Source organism: Meleagris gallopavo, chromosome 1 (assembly GCF_905368555.1).
Source record: "Meleagris gallopavo chromosome 1, MGAL_WU_HG_1.1, whole genome shotgun sequence".
NCBI classification, from domain to species: domain Eukaryota; kingdom Metazoa; phylum Chordata; class Aves; order Galliformes; family Phasianidae; genus Meleagris; species Meleagris gallopavo.
Genome location: NC_139404.1, coordinates 127832065 through 127851336, shown reverse-complemented (window position 1 = coordinate 127851336; position 19272 = coordinate 127832065). Strand labels below are relative to the sequence as shown.

The 19272-nt window shown below is 41.0% G+C and overlaps 2 protein-coding genes across 4 annotated transcripts in view; one reads left to right on the top strand and one right to left on the bottom strand.

The window, feature by feature from the left end:
* The window catches only part of LOC100546621 (cohesin subunit SA-2-like), a 58526-nt gene extending 42147 nt beyond the window's left edge, over positions 1-16379 (top strand). For both annotated transcript variants that reach the window (XM_085213273.1, XM_085213279.1), the window contains exons 22-33: positions 586-673; positions 1559-1630; positions 3525-3617; positions 4331-4496; positions 6046-6197; positions 7002-7103; positions 8402-8556; positions 8660-8788; positions 12306-12496; positions 13405-13579; positions 13877-13970; positions 15608-16379. In XM_085213273.1, the coding sequence (XP_085069399.1) occupies positions 586-673; positions 1559-1630; positions 3525-3617; positions 4331-4496; positions 6046-6197; positions 7002-7103; positions 8402-8556; positions 8660-8788; positions 12306-12496; positions 13405-13579; positions 13877-13970; positions 15608-15616 (1426 nt within the window). In that variant the 3' untranslated portion in view covers positions 15617-16379. The remainder of the gene's footprint in view (positions 1-585; positions 674-1558; positions 1631-3524; positions 3618-4330; positions 4497-6045; positions 6198-7001; positions 7104-8401; positions 8557-8659; positions 8789-12305; positions 12497-13404; positions 13580-13876; positions 13971-15607) is intronic.
* Positions 16380-17584: 1205 nt separating this feature from the next.
* The window catches only part of PPP2R3B (protein phosphatase 2 regulatory subunit B''beta), a 49222-nt gene continuing 47534 nt past the window's right edge, over positions 17585-19272 (bottom strand). For both annotated transcript variants that reach the window (XM_085213294.1, XM_010727064.4), the window contains one exon: positions 17585-18756. In XM_085213294.1, the coding sequence (XP_085069420.1) occupies positions 18612-18756 (145 nt within the window). In that variant the 3' untranslated portion in view covers positions 17585-18611. The remainder of the gene's footprint in view (positions 18757-19272) is intronic.

Here is a 19272-nt window from a genome sequence, read left to right as displayed (position 1 = left end):
GCAAATGCAGTCTGCTTTGTTTTGATTAATTTGATCTTTTGTTAGAACGTGGTTTTCTCCAAAGATTGTTTCTCTAGGGGTTGTTCACCAAGTAAATTATCATACAGGGTAGTACAGAGTTGGGGTAATGGCCTTCTGCTTCATGTGTCCTTTGCTAATCCATGCTAGTGCTACTCTGGTTACTCAAAGTAAAGCAAAGCTTATGTTGAGCTGCAAATACCTGAGAATATAAGAAATACTCTTCTAAAGTTTCTATGAAGGAATTTTTTGTTCAATCTTCTTGAGAACTTATTGAATGGATTGCTCAGGAAGAGGAATAGAAGCAAGCTGGTTTTTTTTCCTCTCCTCACAGAGACTGCAGTTTTGTTGCAGGAATGCAGACTGTAAAGCTTCAGACTGAAGATTGCAGCAGTTGGCCGTGAAAAGCTTAATTTCCTTCTCCCTGACATTTAATAATTAGTTATTTAAAATTATTGCTGTACACCAGATGAAGGCAAAAGTAGGATTCACTTAACCTATTTGGTCAGATGAGATTTCATTTCTTGATTAGCATGTCACTATTGTTTTCTTTTATTCCACTTGCAGTGCCCATGATCTCACCAAGTGGAATTTGTACGACAAGACTTTAAAGTTACTGCAGTTCGAAATGGAACATGGGAGTTTGTCTGTTCTGGTGAGTTGCTGATACTTAACATTAAAAGAACTTTGAGTTGCTGAAAGCAGGAAAATTAGAAAATATTAAATAATGCTATGTATCAACATCGTATGAGACAGAAAGGTACTGTTTCCTTGTCTCAGTTTGGGAAATTGAGGCTTTGGTATAAAGCGATTGGAATCAATTAATATAAGACATTATATGGAATAATTGGGACTGGGAGGATCCTCTTCTGGTTTGCATGTAATCAGATATTGGAATACCTTGTTACTGTTGATTGCAAATTGACACTCAGTGAGAAGAGTCTGTAATTACTTGTCTCAACTGCAGCCTTTTGTTTGTCTGGTTGCCTCAATTCAAACACTGGCTGTGCAAAGATGGAGGTATATTATGGAATTACGAGGTGAAGTACTCCTAGAACTTGTAGATGTTGATCAGACCCCATTTTCAAAAGAGAATTTGGAGTTATTTGGCAAAGAGTGAACAAGACTCTGCAGCCAGTGCGTGAAGGTAGACTCCTTTAGATGGGGCATCAGAGCACAGATGTTTGTCTTCTGCTCCAAATTGCCCTCTGGAGGAATCTGCCTTTCACCAAAGACTGCAGAGAAATCCTAAAAAGCTAAGGTAAAGTTAGCCTCTGTTATGTGGTTATAGTTATATTACTCCCTGTGGTACGTGGTTGTATTCCGCTGAACCCTTAAGGGTGTCAGAGGATTTAAAAGCAGCATTTTAGTAATGAAGTTTCTCAGTAGATAATGTTTACTTGTGTGTAAACCTATTGAGTTTATGTTGGAGATCTAGATATTTACAGTGCAGGAGTGGTTGTGCAAGCAGCAATCAGAATGCCACGCTTCTTGCTGTCAAGCTTTTCTTGTAAATAAATACATTTGTTTTTATTTGCAGGTGATCCTGCCAGCTCTCCAGTGCACATATTTTTCTCTCCTGTGGCAACTAGCTGCAGAAAATTCTGCCAAGGTTGGCCCTTCCACATCATTTTGTGCTACTAGAAATTGAAGATGCTTTTCTATTCTCAGATATGCATTTTCTTGAGGAAACCAAACTGAGTTGGAGCATTCTCCTTCTCTCTCCACCACCCTCCTCTTCCTTCCCTTCCTTTCCTTTTTCTCCCCAACTCTATTCCTCTCCTCTTTTTCCTATTGTTTTTCAAGTTCTTATGATTTTTCAGTGTGCAAGAGAGTAAATGAACAACAGTACGCCTCTATTTTTACTGCAGAACATGTGCAGTGAATTCCTAGTGCTTAATGGAGATAAGGAACTTGTTCTACTGCCAAGCAGTTTGTTGTTCTCTTTTTTTTAAGCGACAAAGAATATTCAGTGAAAGCTCCAGAAAGCTCTGTTGCTTTGCTTTATTTTTATTCTCTTGTTTTACTTATGTATTATGTGACATACCACTTTCTTTCAACCTAATTTCATCAGTGAACTACTTACCTTCCTACTTGGCTTTACATGGTGTCAGACACTGCCAGATACTCCAGAAGACCTTCCAGTTTAAGACACACAGGGAGGAAGACCCTTTTTTGCTTAGGTTGATATATAAGTGCATATCTGTGTAGTTTCTCCTGACTACCCTGAGTGTTGCAGTTTCAGTTATTCTGTCTTAGTTCTGGTGTTTGTGTGTGTGTGCAGAATGGGACAGTGACAGGAGCATTTGTTTTGAGTGAGAAATGCTAGCTGGGAGGTTACCCGTTCGGTGACTGATTCACTATCTATTCCTGTCCCATTCCATTCCTGAGTGGATGTCTGCATCTCACTGCTCTAATATGTTCTGCCTTCCAATCCAGACACTATTAGCTTGTCTGATAATGGGGCAGGACAATTTTTAAGTTGGCCCTTTATTATGGGAGCAGATTTTGATTGGAAGCACAATGTTACGGCCCACTCTGCAGGACCAAATCTGGTTATTGGCAGAGAGAGAAGTTCCAGGAGCAAAAAAGAATGTTTCCTGGGTAGCAGCCCCAGGACTGTTTCTTCCCTGCTTCTCCTCTAATGGTGTTAAGGCAATGTTTTGCCTCCCCTTCTGTTCTTTCTTAATAGGCTCGGGGATGGATCCCCCTTCTTTTAAAGATACACTTACATAGCACTAGATCCAGGCCTGCTTTTAGGGCATTCCTCTTCTGTTGATTGCTCTGAGCTCAGTGCAGTGCAGCAGCTGGGACCTGGAGAAGGATCAGAAAGTCTTTTGTAGCTGTGGGCAAATCAAGTACACTGTCTTAAGTAATAGAGGTGTCCGTGAGTGCCAAAGTTAGCAGTGTAGTTAAACTGAGTTCCCTCTGAAGTCAGTAGAAGGAAGGAGAAGACCAACTCCAGAAGGCAGCTCATATGCTGGGTGTGGAAAGTTGGGTGGGATGGATTAGAGTTTGAATGACTCCACTCCTATCTGTAAAGTGGAAATCATTGTTTCTGCTTCATAAGGATAAGCTGAAGTACATTCTACATACCTTGTAGTTGCTTGGAGGGCTGTGTAAGGGGATAAACGCTATCAGAGCAACTAAATCTACAAGTGGAAAACCAAAGTTTGTGACTTCCTGAACACTTCAAGCCTCAACAAGTGTGGCAGATGCATGTATACCACTATTTGTCACCTTTCTGAACCAGAGTGGGAGCAAAAAGTATGTATTTTTATGGACTTTTTTATTCTAGTTATCGTCCCTGAAAACAAAATGTAGTTTTTAAATTCATGGCTGCTGCTTCTGTGAGATTTCATCTTCTTTCTTAATGTCATCAGCTGTGCTTTATTAAACGAATAGTAGTAGTGGAAATAAAAGTCAGTTGTTGTTGGTTCTAAAATTCTCTATTGAAATAGTCTCTAAAATCTTTGCTTTGTCACTTTTCCTATGTACATTTTTAGAAGACTCTTCTGGCATTAAGAAGAGAGCTGAGACGTTTCAGTGAGATTTGCATGTGCTTCCTTCACCATAAGGAAAAAGATGTAAGAGAAAAGGTCTGTGTTCTTATATCACTTAACTGACGTTTGTGCTCGGTCCTTCTTTAAATGCCTTTCTTTCTTTTCATAGTAGTATTTCCTTCTACTGATTTTTGAATTTTTTTAATCTCTTAGCAGAGAAGAAGCTCTTTAAAATAAACAACCCTCAACTATTTATTTAAGATGAAAATTAAAGTTATGTTAATTAAAATGCTACAAAAGTTAGCGCTTCAATCAAATATAGCTATGTGTCTGTGTGAAATCTGCTGAATCAAGGCCTGATTCTGAATGACTCAGTTTGCCTTTTGATGATTGCTTTTTTTTCTGATTAGACTGATCACTGTACTGGTTGCTATCATTGCTTTTAATGCCTTGATGTGAACATCACGTAGGAGATGAAACATTTGGAGAAATTACCCAATGATTCACATGTTGAAAAAGAGTGGTGTAATAGCATACTTATTCCTTTCCAGGGAATTTGAAGATCTTTAGGTGATGTTCATGCGTGGTACTTGTATACTGTATACTGTATCCTAAGGTATGGGTTGGGAAGGGCTCAGCCATGGCATTTTATCACAGGCTAGGGAAAACAGAGATCTTTAGCTTATGAGAAGTAAGTAGGGCAGAAATCAGATTCTGACCTGTTGTGTTTGTTGGAGATGCAAATTGGAGTTGGCATGAAAAGTAACATGGTCTCTAAATGTCTCATTGGTTTTGTTTGCTTGATGCAGGCCTTCATGATTCTCTGTGACTGGCTGCTGATTTTGAGCCATCAAGATTCAAATAATGAAGAAGCAGGAGGATTTCTAGATTACCTTCCCAGCACTTCGCTTCAGGAAAAACTGCTTTTCTTTATCCAGGAACATGTTTTTGTGGAGGAAGAAGAGGGAAGCAAAGGTTAGGTATCTTCATTGCTGATGAGACTCTACCATTTTTGCTATTATTTGTCAGTTGCACTTAAAATACCTGAAAAGGGGGCTGATTTTTTTTTTTCCTGGCCCCTTTATAATATTGTTCAATGAATATAAATTAACTGTTTTGTATCTGATGCAGATCAACCACAGGAAATCAGCACCAATGCACTTCTAGCTAGAAAGGGCTGATGTCATGCACGTATGGCTGGGAATGAGTGTTTGACTTTGGTGATAGAGATGGTGTTAGCCATCTCTGTGGGAGACCTTGAAGTGTGTTACAGCACGACACTGTCAGTGCACGGACTCTAACCAAGCCATCAGAGAAAAGGACTAGTGGATTTTGATGTGGCCTGTTCAGCTGTTCACATGGAGTTCTGTTCAGTTTAGGCACCGCAAGATTCCAGGTCACAGTGAATATACCAGAAGCATTGGGCTAAAATTGCAGCAAGAGGGATGTTAGAAGAGAATCCGTAATGGTAAAGGTAGAGATAAAATAGAAAAGATGCTCAGAGAGTTTGTAGTATCCTAGACATGGGACTTTTGAAGTCAGTTGTGCTTCAAGTTGCCAATGTTATGTATCGGAAACTGATGGTTTGTCCTATTTTGGGTTAGATGGCCTTCCAAGATCTGTTTCAAACCTGTTTTGCGTGATGCTTTTAATTTCTCAGTTCTCCCCTCAAAGCCGCCCTGTCATCCCATTGCAGATTTCTTCTTGCACAAGTGATTTTGTTATGCTGTGGGTGTGTAGAGCTTGAATGTTTGCAGAGCTGGCTGTTGGTCCATTCTAGTTTTAACTCTAAATTTGCAGATACTTCTGATCAGTCACTTATGTTTGTTTTCAGACCTGCATTGATGCTAGGAGCAGAAATGGTGTGCATCAGACTCATAGATCAAAGACTGGAGCCTTTTGGCACTTGGTAGATTATATTCCCAGCAGTAAGGAATGTATCACAGCTCTCTTGCTGCAGAAGCGCATCCAAAACATTTCCATAGTTGTGCTGGAAGACACTTTAATAAAGAGTATTTACTTTCTACAAGTTGTCCAGCAAGGAATTAACCCACGTTGCAGAGGCTTAATATATTCACAGTGATGTAAGATTGCTTAAGTGTTGGTTTTCTGACATCTGTGTTATTCTAAGGAAAACAAAAACAAAAAACGTGGTTACAGTACATCTGGTCTCTTCCTTTTTTTTTTTTTGTATTTGTGCCTTCTATTTTGCAGTATGTTTGGTTCTGTTCTCTAGCTGTGAGCATTGTTGTACAAGGAGATTCTGACTTGTGTGAGAATCCCTATGAAGATCAGAGCAGAAGATGGTGCAAATAACTCAATTTCACTGTCATCAACTGCAAACTTTGAAGTGGAAATGAAAACCTGTGTTTTCTGACATACACAGAAATGAGCGCTAGCATCTGTTGCTTAGCATGTTGGCTGAACAGCTGAGTCTGTGCTATTCAGATGAAAGTTGGTCATTAAAATTGAGCTACCTTGAATAAAGTAGTAGAACAAAGCTTCGGTGCTTTTGTTTCCCTAGGCCTGACAGAAGAGGAGGAGAGAAAGGACGAAAGCTGCAAAGTTGACAACTTGCACAAAAAGAGGAGTCTTCTTGCGGCATATTGCAAGCTAATAGTGTATAATGTGGTGGAGATGGCTGCAGCTGCTGAGATCTATAAGCATTATGTGAAGGTAATGTTTTATATAAGGTTGCTTTCTCTATCAGTGCATTTCAGTGCTTGAAAGTGACTCCACTGGTTGTGAAAGATATGGGGGTAATAGTGCTATGGCTCAGAACCCTTGAGTAATCACAGAAGGGCTATAAAATCGAGCAAGATTGAAACAGACTCTCCTTTTTGCTCTGCAAAAGAGCAAAAGATCTCATCACTGCAGACAAAGAACTGAAAGTTCAGTAGAGAGTGTATCTGTATGAACATCTGCTCCTTGGTTTCTCCAGAGGGGCCATTACAGAGAAGCAGACTGTGGCTAGGGAGCGTCTGACACTGAAGTGATCAACATACTTCATACAGCTCACACAGTTCACATTCGTATGGCCTGGTTTTTGTGTGCTCAGGCAGCTGGTAGAGCTTCAGCTGCTCTGAGGTGTGTTTCAGGAGGGCTAAGAACAGCCCTGAATGGGCAGCTGCCTTGAGTCAACTAACAGGACATTGGAATATCTGAATATGGACATTGATCTTCACCGAGCAACCGCTGGTTAGATGTATAAAACTCTGTTACTCTCCTGAGAAGGTTTTGTACTTTTGTAACAACAGTTGCTGTTTTTTACATTACTCCTAAAGGAGCATACCTTTGTTTTATGTATGAAGTAGTAAAGTCCAGTTTTGATTGATTTTTTTTTTTTTTTAAAGCTTGGATGTTCTGATATTGGGAGTGTTTAATAAACTTGTGTGATATGAACACGGTTGTGTATTTTATGTATTCCCAGCACTGTGATAAGGAAATTGTAATTCTCATTTGTTTTATTGCTGTTAATAGACCTACAATGATTTTGGAGACATAATTAAAGAAACCTTAAGCAGGACAAGGCATAGTAACAAAATTCAGAGTGCCAAGACACTGATTCTCTGTCTGCAGCAGGTAAGTTTATGATTAAAGCAAGAGGGTAGGGGGGTGTTCTTTATGGCAACTGCGTTCATATCAGCATTTTTTGCCTACTTTGCCATAATTATTCGAATTAAACAGAAAGCCTGGTGGAAGAAATTGTTTCCTTGGCCATGCTTTCTTTTCATAGGTGTTTTTGCAAGTCTTAAACTCCTTTCAGATCATTGCACCTGTTATCAAATGTGTTTTGGTTTTAATCTTAAAAGGCAAAGTGTGTTAAGATTGATGGTAATCTTTGAGCCTTTCTTGGGACATGGTAGACATCTCTTAACTCTAATAAAGGTTAAGGATATTATTCAGTGTTTTATTGACTACCTTAATTCCTACTGAATTTGAAGAACAACATATGTGTTTGTGGCTGGCCGGCTCTAAGCTCCAGAACTTCCACTATTTTTTCATGGAAGGGAGTGGGGCTCAGCTCTTTTGAAGGATTTTGCAGCTGCTAACTGATGAGACCAGTCAGCTATTTTAGCAGCTGCTTTTGCCAGCTCTGCCCATGACCAGAACTGCTACTAGCTTGGGGTCGTGCTGTAAGCCACAGGGCAGGCTCCTCCCAGGGGGTGCTGATACTTGAGCTTTGCTTATTTCACACACATTGCCAGGGGCTTAGATCTATGAACCAGCCCCTGAAATCCAATTCCAGATAAAGCTAAGCAGCATTTGGCTACATATATTCTGCTGACACAGTCAGGACTTTGTGTTTATGTATCGCATAGGCAACAGACCATTTCTGGCCTTTGCTTGACCTTGAAAGTTAACAAGTTGAATGGAACAAGCTACCCCCATGTAGTATTGGGGGAAAAAAACAAAACAAAACACCAAAATGTAGAAATTGGACTTGAGACTTGCTTTTGACCCAGTCTCACTCTTGGAAATTGGTCTGTGCTGCCACCGAACTTGTGTGCTGTATCTGCATTCTGATACTCTGAGAACTCAGGCAGATAGTCCTCTTGGGCTTGATTTGGAAGACCTACCATTAGGAGACGGTGTCAGTGGGGCCATCACTTGATCATCAATTGATTCTTTTTATATACATATCTTTTTCTACCTGTTGTTTTGTGAATTTGTGCCTGTCAGACAGAGCAGCACTTTTTGAATGAGTTCCTGGTGCTTGTTGCAGTTGTGTACTGTTGAAATATGACTTACCTGCTCTTTTGTAAGGCTTCTGTCTGTGTAAGCTAACCGTTGCTTGGCGTACATCTCTCTGTGTTCTCCTGAAGCTTTGTTTGGCTGTAGGATTACATGTGGTTGCTGATCTGGGATTTCTTTTGCAGCTGTTTCAAACACATGCAGAAAGTCAAGACAGCAGTACTGGTGTGGACTTGTCTTCTGTTTCCTTCACAAATATGAAAGAACTTGCACGGCGATTTTCTCTAACGTTTGGCTGGGACCAGCTGAAATCTAGAGAATCTGTTGCCATGATACACAAGTATGTGCCATGTAGCATGGCTTTATCCATGACCATTGAGTTTGTTAGTTTTTTTTTTATATTATTACTCGATTCTCACTCAATTTTTGTTTTCTTTTAATAGGAAAGGGATTGAATTTGCCTTTCAAGGAGCTACTGGAACAGATGGGAAATGCTTGCCTCCTAACTTAAGCTTTCTGTTAATCATCAGTGAATTTTCCAATAAGCTGCTAAAGCCTGACAGAAGAGTAGTGTAAGTTAAGATCTCATTCACTGTGACGCACAGGTTGTGTTTTGTCTGTCTGTGCTCAGGGTACTTGGCCTTCAGTGATTGAGTGCTAGAGAAGTTGCTCAAGGGCTTCTCAGAGAACTTTTGAAATCAATTTGCCCTTGCAGCTCTTGGTTTTAGAGACACTCAGAATTTTATAGTAGCTTTTGTAGGACCTACTTTTGAAAGTGCAGTATCCATTCATGAACTCTTTCAGGCATGGTTGTGACACAGGTGGCAGAGATTTGCAGCTTGCTAGTGGAGGGGCAAGAAGGCTTTTCTGAGAAACGAAACAAAATATTGAGAATGAGGTAAAACCTGGATCATTGCTTTGTAACAGTCAAATTCCACAGGCTCAGGACTGAATCATGAGTTCCATGGAATGGAAATACACATGATTCTATTAGTAATGGAGATATTTAAACTGGAGAATCTACTGTTTACAAGGAAGTAGGCCCTGATCCAGATGGCCCCTTGTGTTGTACATTGGTTTATGTATTTAAATATAATATAAGGGTAGTATTATTATTTTGGTATTACAGGGCCTTATGCATCTGAACAGAGAGGTGTTACTGCATTTGACTGTCTTAACAGCAGTCATTTTTGGCAAGGAAGTAACTTCCTTGTTTTTGACCTTTGTCATTGCTTCTTTGGTCAGCGCTTCTTATTTTGGATCTCTGCACTTCAATCCTTTATTTACAAGACACTCTAATACCTCTTTCCAAATATATGACAGGTATTTCCATTTTTCTGAGAGCACAGTTAAAGATGTGGGCGAGTAAGATAAGCATTAAGACATATTTGCCTTTTTGAATGTCTTAGTGAATTACTCCAGTGTTCATTTTGCTGAGTTCCATGTAACTCGTTTGTTCCTGTGTCACTTTGTCTGAAATTGGAGGTAAACTTCCATTGGAGTCTTCAACAAGGTTTTATATAACAGGCGTCAGAAGTGGCAAAATGTAAGATTTTCTGTTACTTTACATGACAAATAAAATTAATTACCAGTCGCCAGCTACTCAGACAACAAATTTTAAAAAATTGATTAAAACATAAAATGCAGAAAGAGATGAAAAATCTTTGACATATACTGGTTACAACCCTCTAAGTCTAAAGTGGAAGTTCTCACCACCTGTGGATTATCCTCTTTGTTCATGCAGTTTTCTCAGAGAGTGTCTTTGAGATCAAATGCTAGAATTGGTTTTGGAGTGTCTCTCTGTCCACCTTGCCATGATTTGAAAGATCTGTGATCATCTGTGTGGTGATACTTGTGCAATAAGTAGATTTCTGCTAACCCATCTTTGAAAAACGTGATTTCATTTACCTCCAAGGACTGCTATTTTCAATTAAACAAGAGGAAAACAATTCATCATTGATGTGGGCCGTATCCTCATTTCTTTTTTTTTTCCTGTGGCTATATTTAACTACTTGACCAGTGGATATTTTCCAGAAGTATATCCTTGAATGTATTCTGTACACCCAGGTAGGTTTAGTTATTGAAAACTTCTGTGGGATGTACAAAACCGAGCAGGGAACGCTCCTTGAGTTTTAGTCCTTACTGCCTCAGACCCACCCACTGCTGCTGGGAACAAATGGGAAACAATAAAATCACAAAGGGGGAAATTGGAATTTTATCCACAGATACTTTTGGGCTATTTTTTCTGGAGTAACAATTTCTATTCTGGGAGGCTTAAAACGCCTTGCAGGGGCTGGAGATTATATTTCCACTTAGGAATATTTAGGTTTAGCTGCATCATAAATTACTTGATGGAATGTTTTGGGTCAACATTAACTTTTAGAAATAAACATCTGGTTACTTTCATTTTTATTATTAATCATAGGTTTGATGTCCAGGTTTGTATATTAACATATGTGAGCGTACCTTTAACAGATGGGATGCAGAATATGGGCATTTGTTAGAAAGGAGAATATTTCAACACCAGCAAAGTAAATGGATTTTAACCTCCTCCGCCTGTAATTGCCCCGGCCATGAAATATCAGACTTGTCGCTTGGTCTGTGCCACAAGGCGCACGCAAGAAATGAGTTATTGAATAACAAGCAGCATGAAGGGCCCGATTCTGAATCAGTAGGAGTCTTTGCGTTGACACGGATAGGAGTTGGATTAGACCCCTAAACAGTAGTTACAATACATGCTTGTTTGAAACCGACAAATTCCATTAGCGGGGTTTCTTGATTCCTGGGGCCCCCACGGCCCATGACTGTAATTGTTTTGGAGTCAGCGCTTACCCTAACCTCCTCACGGCACCAATTCGGTTTGTTTTTGCAAAGCAAATGAAATGTCTGATATTTTCCAGGCCACACTCTTAATCAGAGGAAGAATAATGTACTGTACGGGCTGGTGTTAAAACTGTCACTGTTGGTATTTGCTAATGTGGGGTCTGTTTTAGCCACACTGGGCTTGATTTCCAAGTGATGAGCTGTAGCTGAAATGTAATGAATGTCCAGTTTCAGTCTGAGTCAGACTTTGGTTTTCTTTTCCTATTGTTACGATACAGAAATGGATCATCATAGAATCGTAGAACGGCCTGGGTTGAAAAGGACCACAGTGATCATCCAGTTTCAACCCCCTGCTATGTGCAGGGTCACCAACCAGCAGACCAGGCTGCCCAGAGCCACATCCAGCCTGGCCTTAAATGCCTCCAGGGATGGGGCATCCACAGCCTCCTTGGGCCAGAAAGTCAGAAAGACTTTGTCAGAAGCATCCTGACAAAGGGCATTTTTTCAAAAAGAATGTTTGAAGGAGACCTCTTTGTTCCAGAAGAGGTGGTAGCTTGGTGATTATTCACCTGGGAGGAGAGCCAGCATCAGGTCTGTGGATTGATTCAGGCAGAAAGAGCATCTGAAGCATTGCTTTCTGCAGCCTGTTTGTTGTCATAATTACAAAGGTGCCAACTGCTGTTTTTAGACACTTTAAATTATATTGTGAACCAAGGAGAATTGGATGGAGTTTGGTATGATATTACAGAGAAATGGTTTTTTTTGGTTGTTCATTAAAAAAAAATAAAAAATAAAAACATTGACTAAAGAGTCACTCCAGGCAAAAGTACCCCACTTCTTGACCTGCCATCACCTGAGATCTGCTGTGTGCTGCAGTCCTTAGGGCAGAAAAGGGCAACCAGGAGCAGTGGTATGCCCTCTCAGAGTCCTGCTCTGTTCACGCTGCTCCTGGCAGCAGCAATTGGCAGTGACTTCGTACATGGGAAGTTCTTTTTGGAGACTGATGCAATTCTGTAATTCCTGGGAATCAAGTGTTGTTTCTAATGATGTGAAGGCATTTGCATTTTAAATATTCACGTATTTTAGAGATGTCTATGATTGTCAGAAATAAGGAAAGGGATGCTCTTTCTTTTTTCTTCCTTGACAGTTCTGTCTGCACCTTTCAACAGTGAAAGGAAAATACCATCCTAGCAATACCCTGCCTAGGTATTGAGTGGAAAAAATACTGAGTATTCTTACACTTGGTTTTGTTTTTTTTTCCTCTAGGTATGACTACTTACAGAGGTATGTAGCAGAACCACTGCCTTGCAGCCGGGACAAATGGCAGCCATTGATTTTGTACAGAAACTCCTTGTTGGCAAATGAAGATGAGGAGAGCTCCGTCCTTGGCAGCTCAGGAGAATGGCCTCCCATGGGCACATCCAAGGCATTGTCTTTTAAAAGGAAATTATCTAACGGTATGAAAAATGACTGTTCTGAATTTGCTGGGACAAAATAAACACAGCTAAAAGGCACTTCATGCTTTGCATTAGCAGTACCACGTTTTGTTGGGTGCTTAAGGACTTTCCTGTTGGAAATGTGTGCCTTTTGCCTTCAGCTCTATTGTTGCTGAAGGTCTCTCGGTCACTGAATGGGAGAAGGTTGGTTGGCCTGGGAGACCTTGCATGATAACTGTGAATTCTCTGTACTGAGGTCTGTGCTACTGGGATTTGGTCATTGCTTTCAGCTGTTTAAGAGCATTGCAGCTTTAGGCCCTGCAGATGATTGCAAAAGGTGTTTCCAGAGTTTGATTCCCCAGATGATCTGGGCCAAATCATCCTTTGTTGAATTCCTGGGGAACCTCGCCTTCTAAACTAGGATTCTATTTCTGTTCCAAAGAATTGTACTTAGGTGGGCTGCTCTCATCAACTTCCAGTCTGTAAAGAGATATTTCCTGCATGCTTACGTTAGGGATTAATTAAATGTATTAAAGTCATAATGAAAACAATTGCCAGTAAAAGTGCTAAGTGCTTTGGACATGTGTAATATGGGCAGGAAAGGGAATTTTCCAGAATGACCTTAAGTTTATCTCATCCTTTCTCAGATTTTTTCAGTGATCTGCCTTCAAAATCTTTTATGTCCCAGAGGCCCTTCTTGAGGGTGATACAGACTCAGGGGTACTGATAGCACTTAAGATTGGGGCTGCGATGAGAAATCTAAATTGCAAAAATGCTGAGTGGGCAAATGAAATCAATGAACGCTTTGCTCCAAATCTCCCTTTGAGCTTGGCCTCCATTGCTTCCCAGTAATGGGAGACAGTGCTGTCAGAAATGTCCGTTGTGAGACCTCCAAGGGTGAAGCTGAAGAATAGCTCACTCTCTTCCAGGGTCTTTGCCTGAAACCAGCCACACTGAAGCAGCAGGCCAGGAAGCAGCCTTAGAGTGTGCTTCCCAGCTTACCTCTGCAGCAGGGAGAAGCAGAAAGAGGCTGAAATCTCAAGAGAAGCACTTGAAGGAACATTTGCCATTGCGATGTCCAGGAGGGCTGCAGAGGAGACGCAGGTGAGACTTTTATGTTTTAAAGCTCCTTCATTTGTCCTCTCATCGATAGCTGGAGTTTCTCTAACCGCCTCTCCTTAAGATTTTTGTAATCCTTCTGTGGGCAAAGGGTGCAGACTGTGCTCTTCGGCTTGTGTGTTTTTTTTTTTCCTCAGACCAATCTCTACATTTGCTCCTTTAGCTCGATTGTCCCCTGATGTCACAGAGCTGCCTTAATCAAATTTGTGCAATGCGAAATCTCTCTTAAAGTGTTTCTTAAGATATAGTTTTTTCTTTTTTTTTTTTATTCCCCCACTCCAGCAAAGATGAGATTAAGACAGAAGAAATCTCAGTGGAGGGACAAGCAGAAGACACAAGCGAAGATGTTGATGTTGATGTGGTTGTTGCAGAACAGGTAATTTTGGATTGTGTTTTCTAGTGCTGCACACAACACTATGTGGGGTGGAGGAAGAAGAGTTCAGAACCTTGTGAGTGCCCACCTTGTGAGCTCTCGTGCTCATCTTGTGGCCCCTTGCTGGCTGAGAAAAGGAGTTCTCCCCTCTTCCCTTCCTGCTGTATCTGAGATCTCCTTCTTCAGGACATCTATTTGTGTTCCTAAGGCAATTGCTACTGCAGCATGTGGACGTCCTTAGATACTTTGAAGACCAGCATGGGGGGATTATGAGAAGATCCAGTTTCCTTTTCCCATATTGTGAAGTTCTTAAATGATCACAGAATCATAGAATGGCTTGAAAAGGACCACAGTGATCATCCAGTTTCAACCCCCTGCTATGTGCAGTCGCCAACCACCAGAGCAGGCTGCCCAGAGCCACATCCAGCCTGGCCTTGAATGCCTCCAAGGATGGGGCATCCACAACCTCCTTGGGCAACCTGTTCCAGTGTGTCACCACCCTCTGTGGGAAAAACTTCCTCCTAATATCTAATCTAAATCTCCCCTGTCTCACTTTAAAACCATATTTGGAGTCCTTTGCTGCAGTGCTTCATATTTACTGATACCTTGCAGAGATGGTACTGCCATAGGCCTGTAAGGAATGATATCTGGTTCAGAAATTGTGTTTGCATTGTGCTTTTTAGATTAAAAAAACAACAAGAACTTGGGATCAGCCCAGGGCTGTTCCTTGCTTCTTACCATTTTCCATTTGGGGCTGTTAGGGAGACTAGATTGTCCCCAGAGCAGCTGGGGATTTAAAGGGAAGCACCTAAGTGTTGTGGGCTCAGAGTGGCAGCTGGTGTAGCCTGGAGTTTGTATTGAGGGCACTGTGCCTCTGGAATCGAGTAGGAGAGCGTAGCCAAACTGCAGCTGCCTGTCTGGGTTTCAGCTCAGCTGAGGAATGAGTATTTGGGGCAGTGAATGACATGGGATGGTGGAGTGCATGGACTCAAATAGGCTGTTGTACACCATGGGTCTTGCAGCAGTAACTGGAATGAAAGGGGAAGAAAAGTGAGGGCATGAGGCTTTTGGGTTGCAGCTGGTCACTGCCCTTCCTTCATTTGAAGGTTTGCTGTGCCAGCCATTGCAAGGCAGAGCATTTCCTTCAGGTTTTTTCTCTTGCATTTCCGTCTGCTCTCTGAACTTTTGATACAATGCAAATTAGTGTTTCACTGACAGTTTTTGGTAGTGGTTCAAGTAACCCCTTGATTTCTAATGGCTACTTGGTGTCTAACAAAATAGCTGCATTCCAAGACCTTAGCTGATGGTTTTTACTTCTTAAGTGAGGTGTTCTTGTTAATAATTTCACCTCATATCTGAGTAGTGGACTGACTGACTTTGACTGGAAGAAAAAGTAGTAGGCTTTGCTCAAATGTAAAAATATTGGCTTAGACAATGGGCCTGGAGCAGCTCCTAGTGAAGATAGGTAATAAAAGAAATGAATCATATCAGTGGACCAGATGCTTACTGAGAGCTGGCTTTGGCCACATTACTAAATGTTTGGAAGCTTTGTTTTTATTCTCATTCTTTATGTGCCCTTATGTGATGTTTTCTTGATAGTGTGAGACTGAGACTGACTTTTATTTTTTCTTATGGTATAGGACAATTAACAAACTGAGAAGATGAAGAGAAATGAAGAACACAGTACCATTTCTTTCTTCAAATTGTAAAACTGAACAGTGTTGTTGCAATGGCATCAAGCAAGGCAGCAGGAGATGTGTGTCAGTCAAGTCTCGTCCCTGTAGGCACCCACCCTGTGCCAGTTTCTAGCACTGTGGTTGAATTCTCCGCACTGCTGGTTATGGGGATTCCTGGTGTGATGGGTGGTGTGCTTCAGGGGTGGGAGAGCTGTGAACATCATTACTCAACTTAATCCACGACTTCTATGTGGTCTTGGAAGAAATTCCAACCCAAGTATTGGAACCAGGGTACTAACATACTCTGACTTGAAGATTCTGCCCCGGCTCTGATTTGAGCAAGCATGTCTCATCTATTTATTGTACTGCTGAATGCACTCTTTACCTTCTGGGGTGCCCAGGATAGATGGATATGTGTGTATCTCCTTGTACACAATCACAGCACGGAGAAAAGAGCCTGCGGGGTAATGCCAGGTGACTTGGACCCAGTCATCTGGAAGTATTCCTGAATGCCAGTGCTCACAGAAATGGCGTTTGTTGCATGTGGGGATGAGGGCGTGTGCCCAAGAGACTTGATTCAAGACTTGTAGCAACAAAGAAAACAACAGCGGACCAGCTGAGTATTTTCCTCTGGAATAAATTCTCCATACACTGTAATCATGCGGTATTTACTTGGAAAATGAAAAGCGTGAAAAGATAATGTAAATAGGCTGTAAATACAACCCATTCATCACCATGTTTCCCTTAAGAGTTTGGAAATGAGCTTCACAAGAGTTGGTTGGGGAGAGGAGGCTGGGGATTTTTTTTGCTGCTTTGCTACACTGTGGAACTGTATGCTGCATTAATCCATCAGCTTTTTTTTTTTTTTTATATATATATATATATATACACACACTCTATATATTTTGGATTGTAACTGTGTAAAATAAATCACATTAACCATTGCTATTCATGGGTACTGCAGGTACAGTAGGAACACAGAGCTCATGCCTCATCAAGCAGGGAAATGCTCTGAAAGTCATATAAGAAGGTACTTGGAATGGAAATATTCCTTCTGGAGGGAAGGTACAATAATCTTTCTAATTCTGGGTATTGCAAGAAAAGGCATTTCTACTGTGATGCCATGATTTGCTCCATTAGACTATTAGGAAAAGAGGGGACTGGGTAGCAGAAGTATAATTGAGGGCAGGGATTACGAGGCGATTCATTAACCACAAAGTAGCAATAATAGCTACAGTACTACAGCCTCTGCAGAGAAAATGAGGCTGTTTGGTAGAGAAATGTGGTAAGAGAGGCCTTTGCTGTAGTTGCCTGTGGACAAGTGGTTGTAAGAAACTGGCTTCCAGCTGAAGGATTTCAAGCGAAGCAAAGCAGAATGCCACAATCTCTGAACAGCAATACAAGTTCAGGATTATCTTCTAAAAGAGCCTTCCTCCCAACTTCAGGGAGCAGAGCTTAAACCCTTTGTCTGTTGTTCTTTACTGTTTTAAACCCCCAAATTACAGGGATGTAGTGAAAGTATCTATCAAGCATTTTGAGGAATCTGAAATGTGACATGGAAGTTACTATAACGATTGGAATAGTAGCCCACAGGTTTATTTTCTGAAACTCCCCAGAGCAGTATTTAAATGGGCTGCACTGCCCTGAGTCAGGCTGATTGCAGGGAGGAGCTGATTGCTTTCATTGCTGAAGCTGCACAGGGGCGTAGGGCACTGGTTGAGGGTGTGTGATGAGCAGAGCAGATCTCTGTTCCACATCCAGCTGTTCAGCATCACTGCCTTTGGGATGAAAAAGGCTGCTAGAACTCAATTGCTCTAAATATGCAGCTTGGTGTAATTATCTAACCAGGCTGCATACATTTGTAACCCATAATACCTTAAATGGGTCTTTAAATAGGAAATTAATTATATGTAGTACATAACATTAATTAGAACCATTACATTACACGTATGAAAATCTTTATTTGCAAATACAAACATGATTTTAAAACATTTTAAGCAGATCTACACTGCAACCAAAAAATAACTTACATCTTTCTGTCCATTTTTTTTTTTTCCCAACAAAATCTGTTTAACAGTGAGGCAACAATTTCAAGCTGCTGTGACACTGAATGAATATCCATGGAATGTGTCAATAGCAAACAACTGAAGGGGAGGACAGACAAAAGCACTGAATGCCCACAACAAAATAGTGCACATCACTGATCAGGTAACATTTATACAAAGGATTTTTAAAAAAATTGGTTCCTTCTGCAAGAATTTCAACTTTCATTTTGGATCAAGTATGAACACGAACAGACTTCACTATTAAACTGTCTTTTTATAATGAATGTCAATGAAAACACTGACATTTAAAAGGCCGAGCAAGTTAAAGTTGAGGCAAATAAGGACTACGCAGAGAAGAAAAGCAACTTATTTCTGGCATTAGTTTTCCTTATGCACCAAAATGCTCAGCTTGTCCAGTGAAACTATCTGTAAGAAAGAGACGAATCCTGTGCTCACAGTACCGTCTCTTCCTTGGCAAGGCAGAAAAGCCCTAGGACCTGTATGAGCATAGACACATTGCCAACTGGGTATGCATCACCTGCTCACCTCCCATAGCAGTACAGGAAATACCTATTTACATAAGGGATGGAGATGGTCAGTGCACCACACGTCAACTTAGAATTACAGAGTTCTTTTAAAAACAGCAGATTTAAGTCAAATAGTGTTATTCTTCCAAGAAGGAATTACGCAACATCTGTAAATAAATATTTTAATCTATTTTACAAACTATAGAGTATTGAATAAATACAAAAAGTTTCATCATTCCATACAAATGCATTTATGTAAAAGGTAGTTTGGTGATTAAATACTTTTAGCACAAAACTAAGCTGAGTTCCTGGAACCAAAACCCACTGAAACATATAGGTGTGTAGCAGACCCGCTGCAGACTGTCCCTTCTGTTCTGCAAGTGATGACTGCAACCGCTACTCAAAGTCCTCTTCATAGTCGTATTCATCCAAGTCTACATCAGCCAGATGGGAAGGCATTTCAAAAAATGGTCTTTTTTCCATTTGATACTTCAGGACACTGGCCTTCTGATGGTCTACAGCATTCAGTTCAGCTTCATATCTACGAACAGATGACAAAGTTTAGATATGTTAGGAAGCCTAATGAAGCAGGCATGAGTACAAGGAAGTGAAAGGAAACAAGAAGCAGGAAAACAAAAGCTGTTTACTGATAAACCACCTGCTGATCATGGTGGATAATGAAGTGTGTAACTAATGTCAGTGAATGCTAGCATTGGAAAAAGATCTGCTTCAGCACTGTTTAGGGGCCAGTCTAATGTCTGGGGGTAGCGAGGCCATACAGAGGGATCTGGACAGGCTGGATCGCTGGGCTGAAGGCAATGGGATGAGTTTCAACAAGGCCAAATGCCGGGTCCTGCACTTTGGCTGCAACAACCCCAGGAACTGCTACAGGCTTTGGGGTGGAGTGACTGGAAGACTGCGTAGAGGAAACGGACCTGGAGGTATTGATTGATGCTCAGCTGAACATGAGCCAGCGGTGTGCCCGGGTGGCCAAGAAGGCCAACGGCATCTTGGCTTGCATCAGGAACAGTGTTGCCAGCAGGAACAGGGAAGTGAT